General features: G+C 44.1%; 1 protein-coding gene across 5 annotated transcripts in view; it reads left to right on the top strand.

Moving 5' to 3' along the window:
* Positions 1–14,323, top strand: part of OXR1 (oxidation resistance 1) — a 1,826,889-nt gene extending 1,812,566 nt beyond the window's left edge. For all 5 annotated transcript variants that reach the window (XM_086966107.1, XM_086966110.1, XM_086966106.1 and 2 more), the window contains one exon: positions 12,919–14,323. In XM_086966107.1, coding sequence (XP_086822233.1) covers positions 12,919–13,054 — 136 coding nt within the window. In that variant the 3' untranslated portion in view covers positions 13,055–14,323. The remainder of the gene's footprint in view (positions 1–12,918) is intronic.
* Positions 14,324–16,161: the final 1,838 nt, after the last annotated feature.

Consider the following 16,161-nt stretch of genomic DNA (forward strand, 5'->3'; position numbering starts at 1 on the left):
GGATGCAGGGAGTTACCGTAGTCCAGCTGCGACACCATTAGGGCCTGGACCAGGATTCTGCAAGTGTGTTCAGGAATGAGAGGGAGGATCTTCCGTAGCATTTGAAGTACTCCAAAGCATGCTCCAGATAGTTTTCTATCTTGAGTCTCCACGGACAGACTTTTGTCTAGCCAGATTCCCAGATTTGTTACTGCTTTCTTTGTGACAGGGGGTTCCCCCAATTCTGGAAGTCAGCTGATCATATTTATTGGGACCGCTTTATTCCCCCTCCTTTCCCTCCCCATCAGGGCTTTTGCTCGGAAGAGCATCTTCTGCTTCTCCAGCAGGAGGTTCTGTCATTTTTGCAAAGGGGTGCGATCGAGGTGGTTCTAGAGCAGGAAAGAGGTCATGGGTGCTACTCTATGTACCTTCTGATACCCTAAAAGGACGGATGTTTACGGCTGATCCTCAACCTCATGATTTTGAATGGTTACCTCAGACAGGAGAAGTTCAAAATGTTGACCCTGGCTCAGGTTTTTCTTGTGCTAGAGAAGGAAGACTGAATGATATTGATCGATTTACAGGATGTATATTTTCACATTCCCATCCTGAGTCGTATCGGAACTATCTCGGACTCACTGTGTGGTCTCAACATTACCAGTTTGCAGTCCTTCCTTTAGGCCTTACTTATGCACCTCGGGTCTTCACAAAAGTGATGACGGTGGTGGCAGCATATCCCAGAAGGTATGGGATTCCTTTTTTTCTCTATCTGGACAACTGGCTGCTCAGTGCAAAGTCGCCAGAGAAGGTGCTGCATCATTTCAGATAACAACCGCAGCCAGACTTGTCCTCTCAAACCCACAACACCAGCACATGACCCAGCACTTACGAGACCTCCACTGGCTCCCCATCGATAAGAGAGTAACCTTTAAACTACTCACCCACACCTACAAATCCCTCCACAACATCGGACCAAAATACCTCAACAAAAGAGTCTCCTTCCAAGCACCCAAAAAACACCTCCGCTCCAGCGACCTTGCCCAGGCAGAGACCCCATGCATCCGTAGAACCAGAGCAGGCGGAAGAGCCTTCTCCTGTGTCGCAGCAAAGACCTGGAATGTGCTACCAGTCAGCATCAGACGCTCCCCCACTCTGCACACTTTCAGGAAAAGCCTAAAGACCTGGCTCTTTGACTGATCTGGAGCTGCACACCGCCTCCCCATTTCCCCCCAGCGCCTTGAGACTCTCACGGGTGAGAAGCTCGTTTTTTAAAACCCTGATTGATTGAATAACGCAGCTGTTGTAAGGCTTGAGGTTTTTTGATAAATGTACCCCAATATCACCTGGTGCCTTCTCAGCAGAACATGTTTATAGTGGCAGTACTGGACCCTACTGTGAGTCGTTCTGACCGTATAAAGCATTCTGACCTATGCAAAAGGACTTAAACCAGACAAGTAAAACCTTTCCTAATGTAAATGTCTACCTGCAAATTCCTCACCACTCGAATCCCTTGCTGGTGCCAGACTTGTCCCTAAAACTTAAATTAGTTCTCCTGCCCTGAAAAGTTGCATCTTGGCTACATCCCTGCTTCATGTTGTTGCTGTAACTTGAAATACCTTGGAAAAACAAGAGTCGTTTTGCAAAGCAGCAACAGTTTGTTTAATTACACAGGACCACCGGGAGAACAGTTACAGGCGCTGAGGACTGTTTCAATTTACAATGATTCTGCGTTCTTTTTTTATACAGTTCATGGTGGATAAAGATTTTCCGTAGGTCCATGTTTGGTAAGGAATTCAAGCTGCTGCCTTTGGAGTCCTAAATTAATGTTATAATGGAAAGTACAGGCCTTGACCTTATGTGGACACAATGTGGCCACTGGATAACGTATTCAGAAATCAGTCATGGGGATCGCATGATCACTGCATGTGCTGTGTCCTGATTGACAATATGTTCCTAACTCGTGTGGCATCTGACTTCATGATGTTTTGGGAGTGTGCACACCCCTCCGGCCATGTGTGCTTTATTGAGGCCAATCTCCATGGACCCTTGTAGTGTCGCTGTGGGATTGATCTGGGGGTTTCCTTTGCGTTTATATCCCTGCTACGTGCCATCCCACCTGTAACCTATTAATCAGTGACCTTGGGCATAAGTCTTACAGCAGGGGTCTCCAAACCGGTCCGGCCCTGTCTTAGAGCCTGCATGCGTGTCTACGTATTTGCGAGTCTGGGTTGATGAGGAGTACACAGTGTGCAAATTGTTAATAAAGATGCAATTTTGTTCTCATAAATGTGTATCATTTCATATTAGCATAGACTATTTCCATATTAACATTGTTCACTCAGGGTCTGACCTCACAGAGCAGTATGAAAGGCCACCGCAGCGCACTTGAGTTTTCTCTCTTAGAGACACACTTGCGTTTTTGCAGTTTTGTAAAAGTAGGGATGTTTTCCCTACATTTGTCAGACTTTCAATGATTATATCAAATACAGCCCCATCGATATACACTATTTGATTCTTCAGTGATGGTTTGACTCTTCCTATAGGTGAGCTGGTTAGTTTTGAATGTCCTAGGCTTTCCATCAAAAGCTTACAGGTAGAAACTCTGCGTGACACTAAAGATATCACCATCCAGGAGCACTCAAGAACAATTTACCTGTAGGCCAGTTACTCCGGTATTGATGTAACTGTCAAACACAGCACAGTACATTGAACAGGGTGGACATCTAGGACAAACAATTATTACAAAGAGCATTCCCCAAACAACTTTTATGCCGAACATACAAAACGGCGCTCAGTGCTCCAAGAGTAGCATCAATACAAAAGTTAGAAGAGGCGAAATAGGACAATATCCCGGTTCTCCTGTCCTGTGCCATTGAATAACCTCTGTATTGAGTTTACACTGACAGGTCGACCAGGCAAAGAAAACCTTTTTCCGGCCAAAACCTTATCCCTTTCATACATATGTCACCCCTAAGGTAGGCCCTGGACAGCCCAGAGGGCAGGGTGCAATGTATTTAAAAGGCAAAACGTGTACTTATAAGTTTTACGTGTCCTGGTAGTGAAAAACCTTCAAGAAAAACGTTTTTTTCACTACAGCAAGACCTAGCTCACCCATAGGAGAATATTGGGATAATCTGATTACATTTTCTAAGTGTAATTTCCAATTTGGAAGTGATAAACGGTTCAATTCTGGTGTCTCTGAAATCACAATTTAAAATAAAAACTGATGGTGAAGTCGAATTTTAAATTGCAGTTCTGAAAATGCCACTTTTAGAAAGTAGGCTTTTTAGCCATTTGCTGCCTGTAACCTGTCTCTGATCACATGACTGGGTGTAGTTGGCAGTTGGGCTTTGTGTATTCCTCCTAGACTGCCACCCACAGTTGGAGTTTAAGTTTGCCTCAATGAGCCATCTCTGGCAGGATGGGAGGGAAGAGCTGGGCGCACCCTCACTTCGACCTGAATAGGCTGGGTCCTGTTCACATACAAGATAATTCATACCCTCAGCAGTGAGTCAGGATCCAGGGCACTTCAAAGGCACCATTTGGTATACGTACTGGGCCTCAGACACCACCACTTCAGTACAAGCCTGTACCGGTGAATACTCTGCCTGGAAGACTGCCACTTTGCTGGACTCCTGCTTTGCTTTGATATGCTGAGCTGCTGCCTGTTGCCCTCTTGCCTGGGTGAGAGGACTGGACCTGCATGCCTTGACCCAAGAACCCACAGTGACTCCATGGGCTAGTTGGCTGGTCTCCTGATCTAAAGCCTCACAGACATAACAGGCTTCCAACCCCTACACCTGTAGTCTGCCATCTGTGGGTGTACCTTGCCATGTGGTGCCACCCCAGTCCTGGTCCCTTGGAAGTGGGCCTAATGTGCTTGCCAGCAGAACTGACACATCGCCACTACTGCGTGGTTTGGACCCACCTCAAAAGACTTGCATTGCTGCTGCACCTTGAATTTTGGGACCGACGCATCGCTTTCGGAACTACCACTGTGAAATGCTTTCCCCTGTGCAGCAGCTCATTGGAATTGACGCATTGCCTCAGGTGTGCATCATATCCATGCTACCAGACTTCGCACTTCAAACCCATCGACCGGATCCTCGATGTCCACGCAACAGGACCTCACAACCCAGCCTCACCGCATCTCAGAACTGACGCGATGCCTCGGCTACGTGGCACATCTTTGACATAGATCCACGCAACTTTCCGTAACCAAGATTTAATGTACTCTGACTAGCGGGCTTAACTTGGTCCCTGTAGCTGACCGTGCGTTCCATTACGGGCGGCCTGAACTTGTGACTTTGTCCCAGTCCGGTGGAACTAGATATCCCCAATAGTGGCATGTGCTTTTTGCCTCTATTTCTCACTATAAACTTTAATAACTCCAGGTTTAATTATTGGATTTTTTACATTTTGATCTGGTTTTATTTATTAAAGTCAGATCATTTTTCCTACTTTGGTATGGGATCTTTTTGTGTGGAGTTTTCACTCTTTTACTGTTTTATGTATTGCACAAATGCTTTACACATTGCCTCTAAGTTCAGACTGACAGCTCTGTGCCAAGCTACCAGAGGGTGAGCACAGGTTTATATTTGGTGTGCTTGTGCCTTACCCTGACTAGGATTGAGGTTGCTGCTTCACCAGGGCTTAAACCCCAGTCAACCAGCAACCTAATTTCTAGCATGTATTAAGAGTGTGTTTGTGGAGGTCTTTGGTCTCCAGAGGAGCAGGTTCTACACATCAGCCTGCTCAAAATTTGGTAACACTCAAATCCGTCCTCTTTCCCTCAGAGCCAGTCTGTCCAGATCTTGATGGACAACATGACTAAGATTGTATATGTCAGCAAACTGAGAGGAGTAGGGTCTCTCGTTCTCTGTTAGATAGGGACGAAACTCTGGGCCTGGCCCCAGCAGCATGGATTTGGCTAGTGTCCAACCATCTGACAGGCTCTCTACACACAAAGCCCTACATCATGAGTCAATGTCATTTTGCGAACCACTAATGGTGTCTCTAGCCAGAGATAGTCCAATACATCTCAACCGACTCTGGGCCACCCAACAGCTGGATCTTGCCACTCACAATAGAGCCCATTGCTCACAGTTCTGTGCGCTTATTATCTGTTGCTGGAAGCCTTAGGGTACATGTTTTGGCTGAAGTGGAGTTTTCCACTACAAGACACGTTCCCTTCTATCCCCTTGATTCCTCGGGTTCTAAGGAAGATACACTAAGATCAGGACCAAGTCATCTTCATCAACATGGATTGGCTGAGCAGGGTGTGGTACGCAAACCTTATACACCTTTCCTTGTCTCTGCCCCCCGCCCCACCATCACAGGTTGTGATGACCTCTTTCTGTCTGAGGGAATCCCTTATTTATCCTTCTTTTATCCTCCACCTCCTCCCACCAAGGAAGAGGAAAGGCTACACAGACTAGACCCCAATAGGACTGTCTGTTTTTGACTAGACCACACAAAAGACAATTGACCCGAAGACCAGTTTTTTGTAGGGTATGTGGGAAGCAATAAGTGAAAGGCAGTGCAAGAGAGAGCCCTTTCAAACAAGATCATTTTGTGTATGAAGATGCAACGAATCACTGAAGGGCATAAGGGCCCATTCTACCTGGGCAAAGTCATTATCCTCTGCTTTAGCCTGGGTAGTACCAGTGTCCTTAATTTTTAACGCATTACTGCTTGGACTCTTACGGTAAGAAGGGATGCACGCTCTGCCCTCCAGGATTGCCTTGTTTGACCACCCTCTCAAGACCCTGCACTGGATAGGGTATTACTCCGAAATCTATAGAAAAAGGTGATGATTCTGTAGGGAGAAGTATCCCTCAGAAAAAAGTTGCTTACCTTTGGTAACACTCTGTTCATTCATATGAGCTGCAGATTACACACTGTGCATAGATGGCCACCTAGTGTTGGGCCCGGATGTTCGCAGTTTGTTTTGTTGTAGAAAAGTCTTTGGAAGTCACGGGATAGATGACTCCTCCTTTGAATGGTACTGCGCATGGGCATCGGCTCCATCCCCAGATTTTTTTTGTCCGCCACGGGCTCGGATGTGTTTCCAGCGCTCCGTGTTGGAACTGATTTCCTTCGGCGCGCAATCCCCACCAGCTTACAAAAAATCAGTTTCGAACGCTTTCCCAGTCGACGCTACTCTTCAACACCGAAGATTTCTATTCCGGTCATCGTCGACAGCCTTCGGGCCTAACAAGGCCTCGACTCCAGCTCATGGAAAGGATGCCATTTAAAAAGTGTCCTCAATGTGGGTCGAAGTTTCCCCACACCGACTTTCATGAAGTGTGCAAACTTTGCCTATCCCCGGAGCACGAGGCCAGAGACTGTTCTGCTTGTGCCTCTTTCCTCTCCAAAAAGACTATCCGGGACCGAAGAGCTAGGAGAACAATGGCTCGATCTTAAGCTCAGATTCCGGACGACATCTTTGAAGAAGGCGTCGACGTCCCAGAACAACACGATATCGACAGCAACTCAGAGGCAGAAGATTAAGACATCACAAGTCAAAATATAATTCCCTTTGGCCGAATTATATTTTGACTTGTGTCAATTGTGGAACCCTATCCCTTTGGCTTTGGGGTCCCTCTCTCTTTTATTAGAGAGGTCGAAGACATCACTCCAGCACAGAGGGTCGTAAGTAAGACCGTGGACCCCAACCCTTCCTCGACACATATAAAGAAAGCCCCGGTCACGCCCTCCGGCTCGGGTGCACACAGACATACTGCTTCTACTGCCCCACCTTCGGGCCCAGCTAAGAAGCTAACTAAGCCTTCAGGCGACTCGGGCTAGAGTCTGCCTTCCCACGGTGCCGGCACACACCTACCGGCACCGAAAAAGACAACATCACCGGCCCCGTCGACATCCAAACCCCCGGCGCCGAAGTCTACCGCTACTCTTTTTGCACCGAAACCCAGGTCAGAACCAAGCAAATCCGCTTCGGATTCAAAAAGACCACCGGAACCGAAAAAACCATCGGATCCAAAAAATATACCGGAGCCGAAAAAGACTGCGGCTTCTCCCGTTAAGGACATTGCCAAAAAAAACAAAAGAAACCGCTTTGGTGCCGAAGTGTCCCTCTGCACCAAAAGATCGGCCTCCTGCAGAGGACTTATTTCATCCAGACCCTGCACAAAAGACTCTAGCTAAAGACCCAATCACTGGACAGCTAACTTTAGCTTCAAAAAAGCGACCACTGGATACACCAGAGCCAGTTCCTCATTCAAAGAAAAAGGACATGGCTACCTCGCTTTTAAGACTTCCTTCCCCTCCTCCTCCACATATACCATCACCACATGCTCCCCTACCACAACATTTCCCTGCATCCTCTATCATACCAGACTATGACAATAGGGATGATAGCTCTGATGATATAGGGGGTAACATAGATGATCCATCTATTCCTCCAGGCTCACCTGACCTGTGGGATGATTATAACACCCCAGACGTCCCAAATGTCCCTCAAGATGACATATACCCCTCAAGGCCTTCCCTACCAGAAGACACTATGGGTTTTAATCAGTTGATACACAGAGCCGCGCAATATCATGGAGTAGATATGCATACAGACCCTGTAGATGAAGACTTTCGAATGGATACCTTTGATAATGCACAAAGGTCCTCATCCATTTTACCAATGCTTAAAGGAGTGATTAAGCATGCTCCTGAAGTCTTCAAGGACCTAGTTAGAACTTGGGTCATTAACCCTCGAATAGAGAAAAAGTATAAAGCTGCCCCTTCAGACCCAGCATATATTAAAGGTCCAGTACCACTAGAGTCACTTGTAGTTTCCAACGCACGCAAGACATCAAACTCACAAACATCAGGTGAAGCTGCACCACCAGATAAAGAGTATAAGCTACTTGACGCATCAGGGAAAAGTACTGCGTCTCAAGCAGCAAACATGTGGCGTATTGCCAATACACAAGCATTATTGGCCAGATATGACGGGCCCATTATGACAAATTAGAATCACTAATGCGACACCTCCCTGATAAATACAAAGATGGAATAAACGAGCTTATTCAAGCAGGGTAAAATATTACAAACACCTCTATTCGGTGTGCACTTGATGCAGCGGACACCGCCTCCAGGGCACTTAACACCATTGGTTTATTATGTAGACATGCCTGGCTACGCATATCAGGGTTCAAACCTGAAGTCCAAAGTGCTATACTTAATCAACCCTTCAACGAGCAACACTTATTCGGACCCAATGTAGATGTATCACTTGAAAAAATGAAAAAGGATAAAGATACAGCCAAATCTATGGGAGCCCTGCAGTCGCAGGCTCCCAGGCGTTTATTACGCCGCTAATCTTATCGAGGCGCCACCAGGGGATACTCCTCAGACACACCTTCTACCTCATACAAAGCCCCTACACAATCCACATATAGTAAGGGCTACCAAAGGAGAGGTTACAGGGGTAACAATAACAAAGGCAAAGGTAAAAACAACAACTCCCGCTCTGCCTCTACCCCTGCCTAATGACTTCCCTGCCCTTCCCCCGTCCCATTCCACTCCTGTCGGGGGAAGACTACAACAATACCTACCAGCCTGATAAAACATCACATCAGACAGGTGGGTGCTTCAAATAATTCAATCAGGTTACTGTCTAGAGCGAACATCCACCCCCCCCAAACATACCACCCAAGCACCGTCCAATGTCACAAGAACATTTAACACTGCTCAGACAGGAAGTAATATCCCTCCTGCAGAAAAATGCAATAGAAATAGTCCCAAAGCATCAGCAAAACAAAGGAGTATACTCCCTATATTTTCTGATCCCAAAGAAGGACGGATCTCCAAGACCTATCCTAGACCTCAGAGCTCTAAACATTTACATACAGTCGGTTCATTTTCATATGGTCACACTCCCAACAAGTCCTTCCACTCCTGTTAGAAAACGACTTCCTTGTCACTCTAGATCTCAAGGACACCTACTTCCACATTCCCTTCCACACAGCGCACAGAAAATATCTCAGATTTGTACCAGACTGGCAGCACTACCAATTCAAAGTGCTCCCATTCGGAGTCCCAACGGCACCAAGGGTGTTTACCAAATGCCTAGCAGTAGTAGCAGCACACTTAAGAAGACAACATATTCACGTCTTCCCATACCTAGACGATTGGCTCATAAAAGCCAGCTCATACAGCCAGTTTGTACAACACACTCAGGCTACTATTCAACTGCTTCACGACTTGTGACTTGGTGTGATTTACTGTGAATCCCATCTGCATCCTTCACACATACAACAATATATTGGCGCTACAATAAACACCCAACTAACACTAGCCTATCCCTCTCCAAACCGGATAACAAGTGTACAAACTCCTAACAACATTCAAATTGCAACACTTGCTTCCGGCTCGAGTGTTCATGCAGCTCATAGGAATGATGGTATCTTGCATATTTATAGTACCTTACGCAAGACTGCAAATGCGTCCACTTCAAGAGTGCCTAGCACGCCAATGGAACCAGGCTCGTGGTCAATTAACAGACCTATTGTTGGTAGACAGTCGGACTCATCGCTCTCTACAATGGTGGAGCACCAAAAACCTTTCAAAGGGCCGACCGTTCCTAGAGCCAGTTCCTCCGATAATCCGGACAGCGGACGCATCGCTCTCTGGCTGGGGAGCTCACCTACTGCATCACACCATGCAAGGCAGGTGGATACCGCAACAAAAGTTACTCCACATCAACCACTTGGAGTTACCAGCTGTTTTCCTAGCCCTAAAAGCATTCCAAAAACAAGTATCAGGCAAAGCTGTCTTAGTCCACACAGACAACATGACAGCCATGTACTACATAAACAAACAAAGGGGAACACACTCTCTGCAGCTCTCTGTTAGCTCAGCAGATATGGAGATGGGCTATACCACTAAAAATCTTCCTCTTAGCCCAACACGTTCCAGGAGTACAAAACACCATGGCAGATCTATTAAGTCGACAGACACAGCAGATCCACGGGGGGGAACTTCATCCACAGGTTCTTCAACTGTTCTTTCAAATGTGGGGACAACCTCAGATAGACCTCTTCTCACCCCACGAAAACGCAAAATGCCCAAACTTCGCCGCCAGATATCCACACCTGCTGTCCAAAGGCAATGCAATATGAATGAACTGGTCCGGAAAATTTGTGTACGCTTTTCCTCCTCTCCCTCTACTTCCATTAGTGATACGCAAGCTACAGCAACATTCCCTAACACTCATTCTAGTAGCTCCAACTTGGGCCAGACAACCGTGGTACACCACACTGCTGCAACTATCGGTGGTACCACACCAAAAACTAAGCCCATCTCCACGTCTCTTGACACAGAACCATGGAGAGATCAGACACCCGGACCCAGCTAAGCTCAACCTAGCGATCTGGCTCCTGAAGTCATAGAGTTCGGTTACCCCAACCTTCCTCCAGAATGCATGAACGTTATTAAAGAAGCCAGACGTCCCACTACGAGAACATGTTATGCTGCTAAGTGGGAACGATTTGTAATATACTGTCAAAACAACCACATAAATCCTTTAGATGGGTCTATTCATCACATCATAGGATACCTGTTACACCTTCAAAAGTGTAATTTAGCTTACACGTCTATCAGACTACACCTTGCTGCCATTGCAGCATATTTACAAAATAGACAACATCTATCTCTGTTTAGAGTACCTGCTATAAAAGCTTTCATGGAAGGACTCAAAAGAATAATCCCTCCCAGAACACCACCTTCACCAGTGTGGAATTTAAACATTATTCTTACACGGTTAATGGGACCTCCCTTTGAACCGTTACATAAATGCGAATTACAATTCCTAACGTGGAAAGTAGCTTTCTTAGTAGCTATTACTTCTCTCAGAAGAGTCAGTGAACTACAAACATTTACCATTCTAGAACCCTTTTTGCAAATGCATCATAAAGTGGTTCTACGCACTAATCCTAAATTCCTTCCAAAAGTCATCTCACTATTTCATCTAAATCAATCTGTTGAACTGACCGTTTTTTTCACGCAGCCACAGTCACAGAAAGAGCTCTACACACCTTAGACGTCAAAAGAGCATTACTGTATACAAACTTTTCATAAAACGAAACAACTTTTTGTGTCTTTTTCACCACCACATAAAGGCATCCCCATATCAAAATCGAGGATAGCTAGGTGGATTGTTAAATGCATACAAATATGTTACCAGAAAGCCAAACGTACGTTAAAAATTCCTCCAAAAGCCCATTCTACAAGAAAAATGGGGCTTCAGTGGCCTCATTAGGGAACATTCCCCTAGATGATATATGCAAAGCAGCTACATGGTCTACACCGCACACATTCACAAAACATTATTGTGTAGATGTGCAAACTAAACAACAAGCCAATGTGGGCCAGGCTGTACTAAAAACTCTGTTTCAAACTGCTGCAATGGATACTGGTGGTCGCCGCTAGGTGTGGGTACTGCTATACAATCTATGCACAGTATGTTATCTGCAGCTCATATGCCTCGAACGGAAAATGCTACTCACCAGTATGCATCTGTTCTTGGCATGTAGAGCTGCAGAGTTAAAAACGCCCACCTGCCTCCCCGGCTACCTGTATGTGTTCCAGTATTATCTTAATTTGAAACAAATCACATGAACATCACTACTTCTTGTACAGTTCCATCACTTCCCTAATGGCGAAAAACAATCTGGGGATGGAGCCGATGCCCATGCGCAGTATCATCCAAAGGAGGAGTCACCTATCACGTGACTTACAAAGACTTTTCTACAACAAAACAAACTGCAAACATCCGGGTCCAACACTAGGTGGCCATCTATGCACAGTGTGTAACTATGCAGCTCTACATGCCAAGATCAGATGCATACTGGTAAGTAGCATTTTCCTTTTGGTGGATATTCTACCTGCAGATGCCTTACCATTCCCACTATCCTCCATGTCTTAAGGGATAGTCCTAATATAATTCTCCCTAAGGTTTGAAGTTAGTTGCTGCTCAGCACTTATCAGAATTGATGTCGTGCTCATTCTGCACACCCTGTTGTTCTGAAAAAATAGTTTGCTATTGATATCTGCATGCGGGATGGACGTTTTAGGACTCTAGTAATGTTACCATTGTATTTCTGGTGCTGTCAAAGATCCAGCGGCATCTTCTAGGATCAAAGAACTACTGCACTTGTTTCCAGATCCATACTAACGCCCTACATATTCTGAAGGTGCACCAAAAAGAGTGTTATTGAAGTAAACAACTTGCTTATTTACCCACTTAAGAGGGTACCCATGAAACGAGAATTACAATTGTATTTATTTATTAAGTTTATATAGTACGAACAAGATCCCGAGGGATATCGGAGCACTTTACATTATGATGGGAGGAAGGACATTAATGCAATACTCACATCAAGTAGGAGGAAAAAAAACCAGGAATTGTCGCATTAGTCGCTCAGACATTTTTTTACTTCCAGCTTCCCAAAGTACGTAGTAACAATACAACCACTTTAAAAAACCTCCCTGACATCCTCCTGAGTTTAGTCTCCAACATTTATCTTTTGCTAAAAAATCACAAAAAAACTATTTTAAACTGTTTTCAGCAACACCGCTGTTGCTAATACACATTTTAATTGAAATAACGTACGTAGATACATTATCAGTACAATTTTGAAGCCATGCATCTTTTGATTTCTTTAATGGTCTAGCTCTAGTTTGAGATGTACTAGTGTCTTTTTAGCTGGGGAGATTTTTTCATTTGGACCTAAAAAAATACCCTTAAAGCTTAGTCAAGCCCTCTTTTGATGCAGCGTCATTTGCATTGTTGCTTACAAATTTACTGTGGATTAGTAATTCGCCTGTATGCAGTTAAATCTGTATTTCACAGGGTGTGCAATGTTAGCCAGCTTGCCATGTGCTCCATGTCAATGTTTTAATAATGTTTCTCTTTCTTTTCAGAGGGGAAATTGGCCTCTGGCTAGATGGAGATCTTTATCACGGAAGAAGCCATTCTTGTAAAACATTTGGAAATCGTATACTTTCTAAAAAAGAAGATTTCATTGTACAAGATATAGAAATATGGACCTTTGCATAAGTCTATTGTATATATTTGTGTATCTGCAGGATAAAATCCCAAAACTGTGTATTTGTTTGAACAGTTATGTTGGTCCTGAATGAATGATAATGTGACACCTGACCCTAAACCATATTTTATTTTGTTTAATATATTGAATATAACCATTCAGTGGATATATATATATATATATTTTTAAAGATTCAATGTGCGATTCTGACACATTTTGCAATTGGATTAAATTACAATAGTCTGCATTCGTCCTCATTACTTCATTTGTATTTCTGTATACAATGTAGACCAGGATAAAAGGCATTTTGCACAGTCTGTTCATTGTTGGGCCTGCAGGTTGGGGTGGGTCATAGGCACTTGCTGCCTTTATTTGGTGCGCTTGCCTAATGTGGGTGTTCCAAAAAGAAAGCTAATAGCCATTTAGGACTAGCTCTTTCAGTGGGAACACAACATGGTGAGATTGATTATTATGAATGTGGTCGGGCATTATCATAAGGACAATGGACTAATTTCAAGCCTATTGTAATGAAGTCGATGTTTTGGATTTGCAAAATTCTTGTCCGGTGATCTCAAGAAACAAATAGCACACTAGAACATCTGTAGTTGGTGTCCTCCTTTGTAGGGAAACATATAATAAGCCGCTGTGGCAATAATGGCTCAAGTTCAAAGTGTGTTCTGTGTTACTCAAACAAAATGCTGTTATAAGTGTGACAGTGACTTAATTTGTGCTGAGCTTTCAGCTATTCCAGATGAGCTTTGTACATTATCTGTAAATTAATGTTGAAAAGTAGCTTTGTTCTTATAGAAAAGTGTTGATTGATGGGTTGCTTATAGCACTTTAAAAATATTCTAGAAATGGAATAAAAAGCCAAATGGGTTGGCTTAAGTAGATGTAGTTGTACAATAATTTAACATGTTATATACTTTAAAGAAATAAAAATATTATGAAGAGAGTTTACTGCTATGGTTCCAAAAGGGCAGATATCCTATCTATATAATATGCTAATGCTGAATGTGAATAGAAATACAGGGCATAATTTTCCTTATTTTGTCTATGTATCTCTCTCTCCTTATTAGAATTTAGTCTATAGATGAAACGTTTACAAATAATAGGGAAATTGAGTTGTAAATAAAAGCAGCATTTCTCCCCTTTGGTCTTCCACAGCAGTATTATTGTCTTTGTGGTTTCAAGACTAACTATAAAACAATCCTGTAATGGATTTTAAGTACTATAGTTCATAGTGATATATTACAAATAAAGCAAAAAAATAAAATAAACCTGACTGGGATTTATTTTCTTGAACTGTTTTCATACTTTCATCAACCCCACGACATGCCCTTTTACTTTTGATTGAACTGTGAAGAATATAAGATGTTTTCAACTCAGAATCCACCATTTGTAGGAGGTAATATGTAGGGCGTTTAGCATGTTGAGTTTGGCTTCCAAGAAAAATAATGAATAAATTGACTTAGGATGTGTGATTAAGCAATGGCACAATTCTTGACACCCATACCACTGGGTATCTTAATTGTCTATTGAGTGCAAGTTTTTGTGCAGTGCTTTTTTGTGTTCAAGTGTGCTGGATTATCAAATGGGCAGACACCGGTTATCAGAGTAGAGTTGAAATTATTCACCTGTCTCATTCTATGCAATCTATATGAAGGGCTCTGGTTTTCAGTGCTGGAGATAATGGTAGGGAGGTCCATATACACAGTGCAAACCCCACTTCTTTACTTTCCTTCATCTGTTCAGGATCTGGTGGCTTGATAGTGCCAGTGTTTTACTCTTAATGTTTTTCCCCCAATAGCTCTTTATTAGTATTTCTTTGGTAGTTCACATAGAGATTGACATGCAGATATCGATGTAAGTAATGACATCTGTGTAGTGGTAACCGGACATTACGTATTCATGTCTGGTTATAATTTTGAGCTGCTGTTTCTACGAACAAATAATAACAAACGTGTATAACTCGCATCATTGTTGTATCCCAACTACTGTACTCCGAATATCAACTCCAATTTCAGATTGCTGCGCCCTCCCTTTGTATCTACATCAATGTCTGTGTTCTGTGCACGTGCCCAGACATTGCAACCAGGCCTCTTGGGACGATAAAGTTTGCATTAACCACATGGCCGAAATGGGAAGACATATGGTGATCCCTGTCCCCCACTGTGCACAGTACACATGGGGACTAATGGCCGGATTGTGTTCTAATGCGGCTATGTGTATTGACCCATGCCATGCCTGTACACAGTGACGTCTCATCCGACTTGGCGTGAATAACCCATACTTGTGTGTCCCAGTCAGTTGTGGGTGTGCCCCTCCCCATCTATCACTGAATGCGAGCCTGAACATTAATTTCTGCGGTGCACCATTTTATCAGTTCTTGGATCCATCTCTAAATTGGGGAAGCCATACTAGCCTTCCAGTTCGCTATGTTCCATTTTCCCAGAAGCAGTGCCAGGTCCAGGATTTATTTGTGCATTTGGCCTTTGCTGGTCTAGTGAATTTCCCCAGGAAACCCCTCCACTGTAATGTGCAAGGGCCTAACGTTGAGTTCCATCAAAAAGTCCAGTACTATTTTCCAAATGATTGGATATGTATACAGTCTCATACCATATGGAAGAAGTCTGCCTTTGTCGCCTGATATTGTGGACATATGTTCAAGGCATGTGGGCTGCTGAATTCATATCTGTGCATAGATCGCCGCCAAGTGTTGGGTCCGGATGATTGCGCCTTGTTGTCCTGGAAGAGTCTTCGAAGTATCACGAGATAGGTAACTCCTCCCCTGGACTACAGTGCTCATGGGCATCTTCTCCATCCTCAGATTGTTTTTTTCCGCCATCGTGTTCGGATGTTATTCCTATACTCCAGCTTCGGAATCGAAACAAAACTTTTCTAAAGGCCTTCGACTTCGACGGTATCGTTCTCGCTCGGTACTTCTTGACTCGATCAAGCTTTCAATCTCGAACCGGTCGTTGACGCGGGCCGTTGGGCCTTTTCGACGCCACGAGGGCCTGCTGTTGATGGAAGGGAGCCCGTTCAAAAGGTGCCCACAATGCCACTCCAAGTTCCCGCATACTGACAAGCACTCAGTATGCAACAAGTGCCTTTC

Source organism: Lissotriton vulgaris, chromosome 4_1, assembly GCF_964263255.1.
Source record: "Lissotriton vulgaris chromosome 4_1, aLisVul1.2, whole genome shotgun sequence".
NCBI classification, from domain to species: domain Eukaryota; kingdom Metazoa; phylum Chordata; class Amphibia; order Caudata; family Salamandridae; genus Lissotriton; species Lissotriton vulgaris.